The 13,214-nt window shown below is 45.2% G+C and overlaps 1 protein-coding gene across 2 annotated transcripts in view; it reads right to left on the bottom strand.

Moving 5' to 3' along the window:
• The window catches only part of LOC306796923 (ephrin type-B receptor 4b-like), a 40,741-nt gene that overhangs the window by 195 nt on the left and 27,332 nt on the right, over window positions 1-13,214 (bottom strand). Inside the window, exons 10-21 of one of the 2 annotated variants that reach the window (XR_013773080.1) lie at window positions 12,829-12,994; window positions 12,588-12,681; window positions 10,499-10,557; window positions 10,307-10,420; window positions 7,244-7,491; window positions 7,007-7,153; window positions 6,397-6,465; window positions 4,942-4,991; window positions 3,801-3,900; window positions 2,544-2,737; window positions 1,755-1,960; window positions 1-1,621 (exon numbers count right to left, since the gene is read on the bottom strand). The exon at window positions 1-1,621 is cut by the window's left edge and continues 195 nt beyond it. Coding sequence is in view for 1 of the 2 variants with exons in the window: in XM_079295998.1 (XP_079152124.1) it covers window positions 1,516-1,621; window positions 1,755-1,913; window positions 2,544-2,737; window positions 3,801-3,900; window positions 4,942-4,991; window positions 6,397-6,465; window positions 7,007-7,153; window positions 7,244-7,491; window positions 10,307-10,420; window positions 10,499-10,557; window positions 12,588-12,681; window positions 12,829-12,994 (1,506 nt within the window). In the remaining variant the exon portion in view is untranslated. The remainder of the gene's footprint in view (window positions 1,622-1,754; window positions 1,961-2,543; window positions 2,738-3,800; window positions 3,901-4,941; window positions 4,992-6,396; window positions 6,466-7,006; window positions 7,154-7,243; window positions 7,492-10,306; window positions 10,421-10,498; window positions 10,558-12,587; window positions 12,682-12,828; window positions 12,995-13,214) is intronic. The other variant, XM_079295998.1, reaches the window with a different exon arrangement.

Below are 13,214 nucleotides of genomic sequence, written 5' to 3'. Positions count from 1 at the left end.
TCTTTTTCTTTTTTCTTTACAAAATGGCGTCAGTATAAAAACATTGGTATCTACTTTAAACATGATCAAATATCAGAAAGTACAAAAAGTGCTAAAATACAAAACCATCACTTCTACAATTCAATATGTCTCTCCTCGTCCTCAAACCTGAACCAGATCCAACAGTCCAGGATCAGGAACTTGTTAAAGACTGCTTTGTTAACTGTGAAATCAGCTTAAATCTGCAGTGGTTCTGTTCAGAAAGTGACATTACTCCAGACGGACCACCGGTTCTGGACCGGCTAGTGTTTGATTGTATAAATGATTCACTTTAAGGTTTAAAAACACTACTAGATACCTCACAATGGGCTCAATAAAATACACTTGAGTACTTTTACATCCTAAAGAATCCAGCGGATGTGGACATGAAGAAACTCATAGTCCTGCTGAGAGTTCTCCAACGGGACCCAAAGGTCTCCCTGAAGGTCTCCCTGTAGTCCACAGACCTGAAGAATCACATTCATTTTGGACAAACAGCTGGAGGACGTTTTCCACGAGATGTTCGTTAATCTCAACAAATTGACGAAGATTCGCTCAGAAGGTTCACCTCTGTTTTCCGAGGCCATCCCATAATATTCCTTACAGATCACAAAGAGTTTTGATGGTGAAACTTCGCCGTGACGCATGGACGTAACAGAATATTGATCCCGTCTGGACCTCCTGATGTCCCTCAGATCAATAATCACACATCGACGGAGATCAACAAAGACTCTTTCTGGAATTTCCTGTGGGTTTGTTCCACACGTTCCCTCCAGAACTGTTTAAATCACAGAATATAACCCTAGTGGACGATGGAGATGTTTCCATGATGATATTTAACTTTGACCCGGTCGATCAGGACCAGAACCCCCTTTGGTCCGTCCTGGGGTTCTCTCGGTTCTCTGCGGGCGTAGTGGCAGCGGTTTGTTTTGATCATCAGCTGATCCGGTAAAAGGGTTTTGTTTGTTGAATAGAATCCAGTCGAGGTCAGAATTCAGTCTCTGTGTGACGGACCGGGACGGGGCGATAACAGCAGGGCCATAGGGGGAGCAGTTAAAACACCTCTCTGTCCAATAAGAGGCCGACGTCCCTGCTGTGTCAGATGCCGATTGGTCGGTGAGTCCAGGGTTCGAAGCATGATTATAAAAACACCTGGCCAAGGAGGAGGAGCTTAGGTTTACCTGAGTGGTGGAGGTCTGGCAGCACCTGAGAGTCGACCAACCACTGCTCGCTGTGGTGAATTCTGATTGGTTGCACCGGACTCAAACATAATTAAGCGTACAGAGAGGACAGTAACCGCACGTTGTTTTGTGTTTCTTAAACGTCACAGTCTCATTGGTCCGACCACCAAGGAGGCGGAGTCTCACCGGTCCTCCGTGCTCTCTCTGATTGGTCAAAATGTTCAGTGGTTAAAAAAACAAGTGGGCGTGGCTTAGCGTCCTCCTGAGTAGTGTTTTTTTTGGACAGTACGGGCGGCAAAGGCAGGGCTGTGATTGGTCAGTAGAGCAGAGTGGGCGGGGCTTTGTGGACCCTGAACATCTGGATGGAGGAGAGGATCTTCTTCTGGTGTCCGGCGAGGGTCACGCCCACTCTGAGCAGGTCGCTACGGAAACAGACAGAGACACATCTGTTATATACACTACTATACTACTACTAATATATATATATATACATATATATATATAGTATATATATGTAGATAGTATGGATTTATGTATATATTTAGTGTCTCTTACTCGGTGTTGAGCTGAGAGACGACCTCCAGACTCGTGAACCCCGACTGGAAGAAGCTCGGCTCGTATCGCTCCATCTTTATGGCTCGAAGCCACTCAGAGACAGAACCACACGACGACAGAGACGGGGGGACACGCTGGTCCAACAGGGGCTGAGACACACTGAGAGACAGACAGGGAGAGAGACAGACAGGTGTGAGGCAGACACACTGAGAGACAGACAGGGAGAGAGACAGACAGGTGTGAGACAGACAGGGAGAGAGACAGACATGCAGCAGACAGACAGGATATTGCTCCACTCTGAGCTTTAATCCAGGAATGTGAACCGTTCTGCACCTGCTGATGTAAACAAGTCTGTATGAACAGCTGTCAATCACACTCACTAGCCCCGCCCACACCATGTGTGTGTGTAACCATCTCTATGGTAACCCCTGACCTCCAGCAGCTGGTGCATTAATGACATTCCACACCTGTCAATCATTTATACACACACACGACTCCTCTGGTTACAAGTCTATGAGAAAATGACTCTACTTCTCTCTTGATTTATTCCGTCAGTAAACATTGTAAACATGAGTTTATGTCTCAATCTCTAGTTTCAAGTCTTCTTCAATACAGCATGATGTTCATTTAGTACATTATGGTCCATTTAGAGTCACACAGACCATAAAGCAGGGGATGCTTTAGGGCGGGGCTACACGCTGATTGACAGGTCTCTATGTGACTCCTCCTCAGTCCAGACGTGATCACTTCCTGTTCACTGGTTTAAAAAAAACAAGATGGCGACCTCACCTGCGACCCTCTGGGAGCGTCACCTTCAGGGAGGCGGGGTTTCGGATCAGCCTATCGAGAGCAGAGACCACGTCGCAGAACCTCGGCCGATTGGCTCGTTCCTTCTGCCAACAGTCCAACATGAGGGAGTGGAGGGAGGCGGGGCACTCTGGGGGGGGAGGGAGACGGTAGTCCTGCTCTATGGCGTTAATCACCTGTCATAGGGAGAGAGACAGACAGGAGGGTGAGACAGGAGGGAGACGTAGTCCTGCTCTATGGCGTTAATCACCTGTCATAGTGAGAGAGACAGACAGGAGGGTGAGACAGACAGACAGGAGCGTGAGACAGGAGAGAGACAGTAGTCCTGCTCTATGGCGTTAATCACCTGTCATAGAAGAGAGACAGACAGGAGGGTGAGACAGGAGAGAGACAGTAGTCCTGCTCTATGGCGTTAATCACCTGTCATAGAGAGAGAGACAGACAGGAGGGTGAGACAGGAGGGAGACGTAGTCCTGCTCTATGGCGTTAATCACCTGTCATAGGGAGAGAGACAGACAGGAGGGTGAGACAGGAGAGCGACAGTAGTCCTGCTCTATGGCGTTAATCACCTGTCCTAGAGAGAGAGACAGACAGGAGGGTGAGACAGGAGAGAGACAGTAGTCCTGCTCTATGGCGTTAATCACCTGTCATAGAGAGAGAGACAGACAGGAGGGTGAGACAGGAGAGAGACAGTAGTCCTGCTCTATGGCATTAATCACCTGTCATAGGAGAGAGACAGACAGGAGGGTGAGACAGGAGACAGTAGTCCTGCTCTATGGCGTTAATCACCTGTCATAGCACAGAGACAGACAGGAGGGAGATGGTAGTCCTGCTCTATGGTGTTAATCACCTGTCATAGGAGAGACAGACAGGAGGGTGAGACAGGAGAGAGACAGTAGTCCTGCTCTATGGCGTTAATCACCTGTCATAGGGAGAGAGACAGACAGGCGGGAGATGGTAGTCCTGCTCTATGGCGTTAATCACCTGTCATAGTGAGAGACAGACAGGAGGGAGACGGTAGTCCTGCTCTATGGCGTTAATCACCTGTCATAGGGAGGGTGAGACAGGAGAGAGACAGGAGGGTGAGACAGGAGAGAGACAAGAGGGTGAGACAGGAGAGACAGTAGTCCTGCTCTATGGCATTAATCACCTGTCATAGTGAGAGAGACACAGACAGGAAGGAGAGACAGACAGACAGGAGGGTGAGACACGAGAGAGACAGACAGAAGTTTTTCTTACGTCCTGGTTGCTCATGTCCCAATATGGCCGCTCTCCGTATGACATCACCTCCCACATGACGATGCCATAGCTCCACCCATCACTGGCTGACGTGAACTTCCTGAGAGTCAAATGTAAAATAATCACTTTAACTACATGACAAGTCCTTAGTACACCCTGGACAGGTCGCCAGTTTATCACAGGGCACATAGAGAGACAGACAGACATTCAGTTTAGAGCAGGGGTGTCAAACATACGGCCCGCGGGCCGCATCCGGCCCGCCACGTCATTTTATGTGGCCCGCGAATCCGCCAGCAAAAAAAATAATAAAATTTTTTTTTTTTTTTTTTTATTATTATTATTTTTTTTACAAAAATTAAAAGTTAGATGTGAAAATAAAAATATCCCCATGGTCGAAATTATGAGATAGAAAGTCGAAGTGATGAGATAGCATGTTGTCTGTGTGCCGACATTAAAACTATCACAACAGGTGGACAGGAGATGCAACAACCCATAAAGAGGATTTCCAACAAGTGATCGTGCCTTTCTCAACATGCATACTTCTCTGCACTTGTAAACTCGTGGACTTGTGAAACGTCATCAGTCTCAGCCCAAGTACTGTTCCAATTCAAAGTTCACATCGAGCGGAGATGTTTGAGTATAAAAAAACTTTGAGTTGAGCCATTCGCGCCGCCGGTCTCACCGGGGGCTATTTGTGTTCATTCGCACTGGACGCGTCGGAGAGGGGGCGGGGCTTATCGCCCTGAAAGCCGTTCAACTGTCCGCCATTAACCATGGAAAAAATAACCTCTATTTCTGCTTAGTACGTGTTGTGGAAGTCACAGATATCCCGGGAAACTAAACTAAATATGTTAGGAGTGGTTACATTTACAACCGGCCCTTTGAGGGCGACCGTGATGCTGATGTGGCCCCAGAGTGAAAATGAGTTTGACACCCCTGGTTTAGAGTCTCCAGATAACCTAAGAGCTGCATGTCTGTGGACTGTGGGAGGAAGCCGGAGGACCCTCTTAATGAGGTGACAGTGCCAGCCACTACACCACCGTACAGCCCCAGTATTTAATATTAATTATTTATTATTAATGATTTATTATTTATATTTAACACCACTCACAGTACTACTACCTGCAGTACTGATGCTCACCTGTAGGCGATGGCTTCAGGAGCCGTCCAGCGAATAGGAATCTTCCCTCCCTGAGGACGAGACGCAGTCAGTACTGTTCCTTTAAGACGCAGTCGGTACTGTTCCTTTAAGACAGTCGGTACTGTTCCTTTAAGACACAGTCGGTACTGTTCCTTTAAGACAGTCCGTACTGTTCCTTTAAGTCACAGTCAGTACTGTGTTCCTTTAAGTCACAGTCAGTACTGTGTTCCTTTAAGACACAGTCAGTGCTGTTCCTTTAAGGCACAGTCAGTACTGTTCCTTTAAGGCACAGTCAGTACTGTTCCTTTAAGGCACAGTCAGTACTGTGTTCCTTTAAGGCACAGTCAGTACTGTTCCTTTAAGGCGCAGTCAGTACTGTTCCTTTAAGACGCAATCAGTACTGTTCCTTTAAGTCAGTCGGTACTGTTCCTTTAAGGCAGTTGGTACTGTTCCTTTAAGACGCAGTCGGTACTGTTCCTTTAAGGCACAGTCGGTACTGTTCCTTTAAGGCGCAGTCTGTACTGTTCCTTTAAGGCGCAGTCGGTAATGTTCATTTAAGGCGCAGTCGGTACTGTTCATTTAAGGCGCAGTCGGTACTGTTCCTTTAAGACGCAGTCTGTACTGTTCCTTTAAGGCACAGTCGGTACTGTTCCTTTAAGGCGCAGTCGGTACTGTTCCTTTAAGACGCAGTCGGTACTGTTCCTTTAAGGCACAGTCAGTACTGTTCCTTTAAGAAACAGTCTGTACTGTTCCTTTAAGGCACAGTCACTACTGTTCCTTTAAGGCACAGTCAGTACTGTGTTCCTTTAAGGCACAGTCAGTACTGTTCCTTTAAGAAACAGTCGGTACTGTTCCTTTAAGGCACAGTCACTACTGTTCCTTTAAGGCACAGTCGGTCCTGTTCCTTTAAGACACAGTCAGTACTGTGTTCCTTTAAGACACAGTCAGTACTGTTCCTTTAAGACAGTCAGTACTGTGTTCCTTTAAGGCACAGTCAGTACTGTTCCTTTAAGAAACAGTCGGTACTGTTCCGTTAAGAAACAGTCGGTACTGTTCCGTTAAGGCACAGTCACTACTGTTCCTTTAAGGCACAGTCGGTCCTGTTCCTTTAAGACACAGTCAGTACTGTGTTCCTTTAAGACACAGTCAGTACTGTTCCTTTAAGACAGTCAGTACTGTGTTCCTTTAAGACACAGTCATTACTGTTCCTTTAAGTCACAGTCAGTACTGTTCCTTTAAGGCAGTCAGTACTGTTCCTTTAAGTCACAGTCAGTACTGTTCCTTTAAGACAGTCGGTACTGTTCCTTTAAGAGACAGTCAGTACTGTGCCTTTAAGGCTCATGAGACCATTTAAAACATCCTATTTAAACACCACTTTATAAATAATTAAACTACAGGTGCTTCAACGAGTATCAACAAAGAGCATCATGGGAGATTTTTGATCAGCTGACCTACCAGAGAGCTGGTGTAAGTCGGGTCAGAAGAGTTCTCAGTCAGGAACCTGCTGAGACCAAAGTCTGATACCTGAGGACACAGAAACACAGTTAGACCCCACTGACAGACAGGTGGGGAGACAAGTGACAGACTGTCTCACCTTACAGACAGACAGGTGACAGACTGTCTCACCTTACAGACAGACGGTGACAGACTGTCTCACCTTACAGACAGACGGTGACAGACTGTCTCACCTTACAGACAGACAGGTGACAGACTGTCTCACCTTACAGACAGACGGTGACAGACTGTCTCACCTTACAGACAGACAGGTGACAGACTGTCTCACCTTACAGACAGACGGTGACAGACTGTCTCACCTTACAGACAGACAGGTGACAGACTGTCTCACCTTACAGACAGACGGTGACAGACTGTCTCACCTTACAGACAGACAGGTGACAGACTGTCTCACCTTACAGACAGACGGTGACAGACTGTCTCACCTTACAGACAGACGGTGACAGACTGTCTCACCTTACAGACAGACAGGTGACAGACTGTCTCACCTTACAGACAGACGGTGACAGACTGTCTCACCTTACAGACAGACGGTGACAGACTGTCTCACCTTACAGACCAGGTTGGAGTTGACCAGGATGTTTCGAGCTGCCAGGTCTCTGTGGACGAAGCTCATGACAGACAGGTACTTCATGCCGGCTGCGATGCCCCTCAGCATCCCCACCAGCTGGATGGTGGTGAACTGTCCGTCATTCACCTGTAGAGACAGACAGACAGGTGGGCCGTGAGACAACAGACAGGTGGACTAGAGACTGTGAGACGGGTTCCTCGTTGATGCCCGTCTCACCCTCAGGAAACTGTCCAGCGCTCCGTTCTCCATGAACTCGGTGAGGATCATGACGGGACAGGAAGTGGTGATGACGCCCTCCAGGTGGATGATGTTGGGGTGCTGGAACTGACCCATGATGGACGCCTCCGACAGGAAGTCCCGCCTCTGTTTGTCAGTGTAACCGCCCTTCAGCGTCTTGATCGCCACGTAGTTCTCCTTCCTGCCCGGGACCCTCAGCCGACCTCGACACACCTCGCCGAACTCACCTGGACAGGTAAATATCAAGTGTTACAACACAGCTGTTCTAAATGTTTATTCAGTTATTCAAATCTATTAATGAATTATTAAATACGTTAAACTAATAAAAACACAATATAATGACACTGGAGCGGTGTACTGTCCCTTTAAGGCTCATTGGAACACACCAACATGTCTTCACCTCACACAACACGTATGTACATGTGTGTGTGTGTGTGTGTGTGTGGACTCTTGTTCTGATGGTTCTTCTCGTCGACATTACAAAATAAAAGTCTACATTCCTCTAAGAGGGTTCTCAAAAGGTTCTGAAAAAGTTACTCCAAATATTCTTGGATTCAAGTAACTAAAGTTTCCTAATATTTAAAAGTCCTTTAAGTTTCACAAAGTTCCTTAAAAGTCCCCGGGTTCCAAAGTCACCAGAAAGATAATTTGGTCTCTCTTTAATTATCTCTCTTTCTGAGCACAGAGAACGTTCCTTAAATCAGTGGTTCTCAACTGGTCTGGCTACGGGACCCACCATCACCCCTTAATGACAAGCCGGGACCCACGACCCACATTATACATATATAGATATAGATATATATATCTATATCTATATCTATATCTATATATATATATACATATATATATATATATATATATATACATATATATATATATATATATATATATACATATATATATATATATATATATATATATATATATATATATATATATATATATATATATATATATATATAGATCTATATATGTATATATATATCTATATATATCTATATATATAGATATATATATAGATATATATATATATATACATATATATATATATGTATATATATAATTTGGGTATATCTATATTCAAGAAGTCTAGTAGTAGTAACGTCTCTGTGTAGTAAACTGTCAAATCAAATGAAGAAAGTACATCAATTATATTTTAACAATTATTTTTCTCATTTTTCAAATTTAACTGGATGATTATTTAATTGTACATATAAATACATGAATACATGTTCTTCTCATTTCAAGTAAAATAACGGCTGGATTAAAAAATGAATTATGTAATGAAATTCATTTTAGATAAATGATGTTCACTGAATTGTCCTGCAGCTTTAAATTCAGTTCATTCAGGGTGAAGTGAAGAAGACACAATATTATATTTTTCTCATCTTCTAAAAAGAGAAAGTAGTGTTTGAAGAATTCACCTCTATGAGTCTGTCCAGTCAGAGTCTAATGTCTCTGGTCTCTCTGGACATTCTTCTCTTTTGGAGATCGTCCTGTGATTTGACTTTCACATCTCTCACAGCTCAACAGTCCTGCTCTGTCTCTGTGTCCTCGTCTCTCTCTGTGTCCTCGTCTCTCCCCGTGTCCTCGTCTCTCCCCGTGTGTCACGGTGTGTGAACATCTCACTCAGTCAGGAAACTCGTCAGAATACTCATATTTGATTGGCTGAGCTGCATCACGTGATGTGATTCACAACGCATTGGTCTGTGTTTTTCCTGCACCGCTGAACAAGTGCCGTAAATGCTGGAATAATTCTGTTGCATAAAAAATGCCCTTCAAAATAAAATCACAATTTTTTAAATTTTAATTCATTTATTTATTTGTTAGTTTTTTTTGTCAGCAAAGGCCCGCGACCCACTGAAAACGGGTCCGCGACCCAAAAGTGGGTCGCGACCCACCAGTTGAGAATCACTGCCTTAAATGGTTTGTAGGTTTAAGAAAAGGCTCCTTAAAAGTTCATGGTTCCTGTGTTCTTTAAAAGTTTCTCAAAGTACCTAAAAAGGTTCCTGTGTTCTTCAAACATTTCTCAAAGTACCTAAAAAGGTTCCTGTGTTCTTCGAAAGTTTCTCAAAGTACCTAAAAAGGTTCCTGTGTTCTTCAAACATTTCTCAAAGTACCTAAAAAGGTTCCTGTGTTCTTCGAAAGTTTCTCAAAGTACCTAAAAAGGTTCCTGTGTTCTTCAAACGTTTCTCAAAGTACCTAAAAAGGTTCCTGTGTTCTTCGAAAGTTTCTCAATGTACCTGAAAGGGTTCCTGTGTTCTTCAAACGTTTCTTAAAGTACCTAAAAAGGTTCCTGTGTTCTTCAAACGTTTCTCAAAGTACCTAAAAAGGTTCCTGTGTTCTGTTAATGTTTCTCAACGTACCAAAAAAGGTTCCTGTGTTCTTCGAAAGTTTCTCAAAGTACCTAAAAAGGTTCCTGTGTTCTGTAAATGTTTCTCAAAGTACCTAAAAAGGTTCCTGTGTTCTTCGAAAGTTTCTCAATGTACCTGAAAGGGTTCCTGTGTTCTTTAAGTTTCTCAAAGTACCTAAAAAGGTTCCTGTGTTCTTTAAAGCTTCTCAAAGTACCTAAAAAGGTTCCTGTGTTCTTTAAAAGTTTCTCAAAGTACCTAAAAAGGTTCCTGTGTTCTTTAAAGCTTCTCAAAGTACCTAAAAAGGTTCCTGTGTTCTGTAAACGTTTCTCAAAGTACCTAAAAAGGTTCCTGTGTTCTTTAAAACTTCTCAAAGTACCTAAAAAGGTTCCTGTGTTCTGTAAATGTTTCTCAAAGTACCTAAAAAGGTTCCTGTGTTCTGTAAATGTTTCTCAAAATACCAGAAAAGGTTCCTGTGTTCTGTAAAGGTTCTCAAAGTACCTGAAAAGATTCCTGTGTTCTTCAAGATCATAAATTGTTCCTAAAACATAGTTTTGAATTCAAATGTGTCCCGAGTTTCGAAGATGTATGAAACAACAGATCTATAGACCCTGAAACGTTCCTGAGAAGGTTAATCAAAGGTTCCTTAAAGGTTCCTTAAAGGTTCCCCAGGTAACCACAGGATGCTCACCTGCTCCGATCACTTCCTCGATCTTCACAAAAGACGCCTCGATCTCTTTGGTGAACTCTCTCACCGCCTCGTTTGGGTCCTCGTACGTAAACGGGTCGATGTACACCTTCATCGCTACGATAACGACATCATCATCATCATCATCATCACCATCATCAGTAATACAATCTGATTGGTCGAACTGAAACTCACTCTGTCCCATCTGGTAGTGTCCACTTTTATCACTCTGTTCAGAGTCCTTCACTCTCCTGCTGATGAGAGACAGACAGGAGACAGACAGACAGACAGGAGACAGACAGACAGGAGAGAGTAAGACAGACAGACAGAAGAAAGACAGACAGGAGACAGACAGGAGACAGACAGGAGAGAGACAAACAGACAGGAGACAGACAGACAGGAGAGAGACAGACAGACAGACAGGAGAGAGACAGACAGGAGAGAGACAAACAGACAGGAGACAAACAGATAGGAGACAGACAGACAGGAGACAGACAGACAGACAGGAGGGAGACAGATAGACAGGAAACAGACAGACAGACAGGAGGGAGACAGATAGACAGGAGAGAGACAGACAGACGACAGACAGACAGGAGACAGATAGACAGACAGGAGACAGACAGACGACAGACAGGAGACAGATAGACAGGAGAGAGACAGACAGGACAGACAGACAGGAGAGAGACAGACAGGACAGACAGACAGGAGAGAGACAAACAGAGAGGAGACAGACAGACAGGAGACAGACAAACAGACAGGAGACAGACAGATAGGAGAGAGATAGACAGACAGGAGACAGACAGACGACAGACAGGAGACAGATAGACAGGAGAGAGACAGACAGGACAGACAGTCAGGAGAGAGACAAACAGACAGGGGACAGACAGACAGGAGACAGACAAACAGACAGGAGACAGACAGACAGGAGAGAGTAAGACAGACAGACAGGAGAGAGACAGACAGACAGGAGACAGACAGACAGGAGAGAGACAGACAGGAGACAAACAGATAGGAGACAGACAGACAGGAGATAGACAGACAGACAGGAGGGAGACAGATAGACAGGAGAGAGTAAGACAGACAGGAGAGAGACAGACAGGAGACAGACAGACGACAGGAGACAGATAGACAGGAGAGAGTAAGACAGACAGACAGGAGAGAGACAGACAGGAGAGAGACAAACAGACAGGAGACAGACAGATGACAGACAGGAGAGAGACAAACAGACAGGAGACAGACAGGAGACAGATAGACAGGAGAGCGAGACAGACAGGAGAGAGACAAACAGACAGGAGACAGACAGACGACAGACAGGAGAGAGACAAACAGACAGGAGACAGATAGCCAGGAGAGAGAGACAGACAGGAGAGAGACAGACAGGAGAGAGACAAACAGACAGGAGACAGACAGACGACAGACAGGAGAGAGACAAACAGACAGGAGACAGACAGACGACAGACAGGAGAGAGACAAACAGACAGGAGACAGACAGACGACAGACAGGAGAGAGACAAACAGACAGGAGACAGACAGACAGACAGACAGACAGGAGACAGATAGACAGGAGACAGACAAACAGACAGGAGACAGACAGACAGGAGAGAGACAGACAGGAGATAGACAAACAGACAGGAGACAGACAGACAAGACAGGAGACAGATAGACAGGAGAGCGACAGACAGGAGACAGACGACAGACAGACAGGAGACAGATAGACAGGAGAGAGACAGACAGGAGACAGACAGACAGGAGAGAGTAAGACAGACAGACAGGAGAGAGACAGACAGGAGACAGATATACAGGAGAGAGTAAGACAGACAGGAGAGAGACAGACAGGAGAGAGACAGACAGGAGACAGGAGAGAGTAAGACAGACAGACAGGAGAGAGACAAACAGACAGGAGACAGACAGACAGGAGACAGATATACAGGAGAGAGTAAGACAGACAGACAGGAGTAGACTTTAGTTTTCAGTAGCTGCAAAATTCTTTATTTCCCAAGTCACTCACTCACACACACACACACACACACTCAGCCCCCCCTCAGGAATGTTATTATCTGTGTGTATCTTTATCTTCTCTCAGAGTGTCGAGTTTCTCCGTCTTTAGAGTCAACGTGTCCCACCCTGCTGAGAGACAGAGAGTGTGTGTGTGTTACTGTGTGTGTGTGTGTGAGGTCCTGAGGTCAGTGTTCCATTGTTCTGCTGCAGGGAGGGAGCATCCTGAATGAACACACACTGACACACACATACACACACACACACACACACACACACACACACTTACCGGTAGCAGTACAGAGCCAGTATCGCCGTGGCGATGAGCATCAGAATCCCCATGGAGACGAGAACTGCCGTCACCACCAGGTGAGAACCAACACCTTCAGAGAGACAGACAGGTAGCATCAACACTATATGATGGTATGTATGCATGAGACAGAGAGACAGACAGTTAGCATCTGTTTGCTTGTTTTGCTTTAGTTTATCTCAGACAGACAGAGAGAGACACAGACAGACAGCTGTCTCACCATCAGGTAGTGTGTTGAAGCTCCCCTCTGGACTGAAGGATCCGTATCCGGCCTGTGATCGAGCTCTGACCTGAACCTGATACCCCACGGCCCTCTGGAGCCCAGAAACCACCACAGAAGAAGACCTGCTGGAGACGTACTGCCACTGCCCCGCCCCCTCCCCCTCCTGTGATGTCATCAGGATCAACAGTTACATCACAGTCAGACCATATCAGTGAGTGTGTGTGTCTGTGTGTGTGTGTAGTGAGTGTGTAGAGTGTAATGTGTAGATTGTAGAGTGTAGTGTGTAGAGTGTTGTGTAGAGTGTAGTGTGTAGAGTTTAGTGTGTAGCGTGTAGAGTGTAGTGTAGAGTGCAGTGTGTAGAGTGTAGTGTGTAGAGTGTAGTG

The sequence above is a fragment of the Melanostigma gelatinosum genome, assembly GCF_949748355.1.
Source record: "Melanostigma gelatinosum genome assembly, chromosome: 23".
Lineage (NCBI taxonomy): Eukaryota > Metazoa > Chordata > Actinopteri > Perciformes > Zoarcidae > Melanostigma > Melanostigma gelatinosum.
Note: the sequence above shows the minus strand (reverse complement) of the source record. Positions and strands in the feature narration are given on the sequence as shown.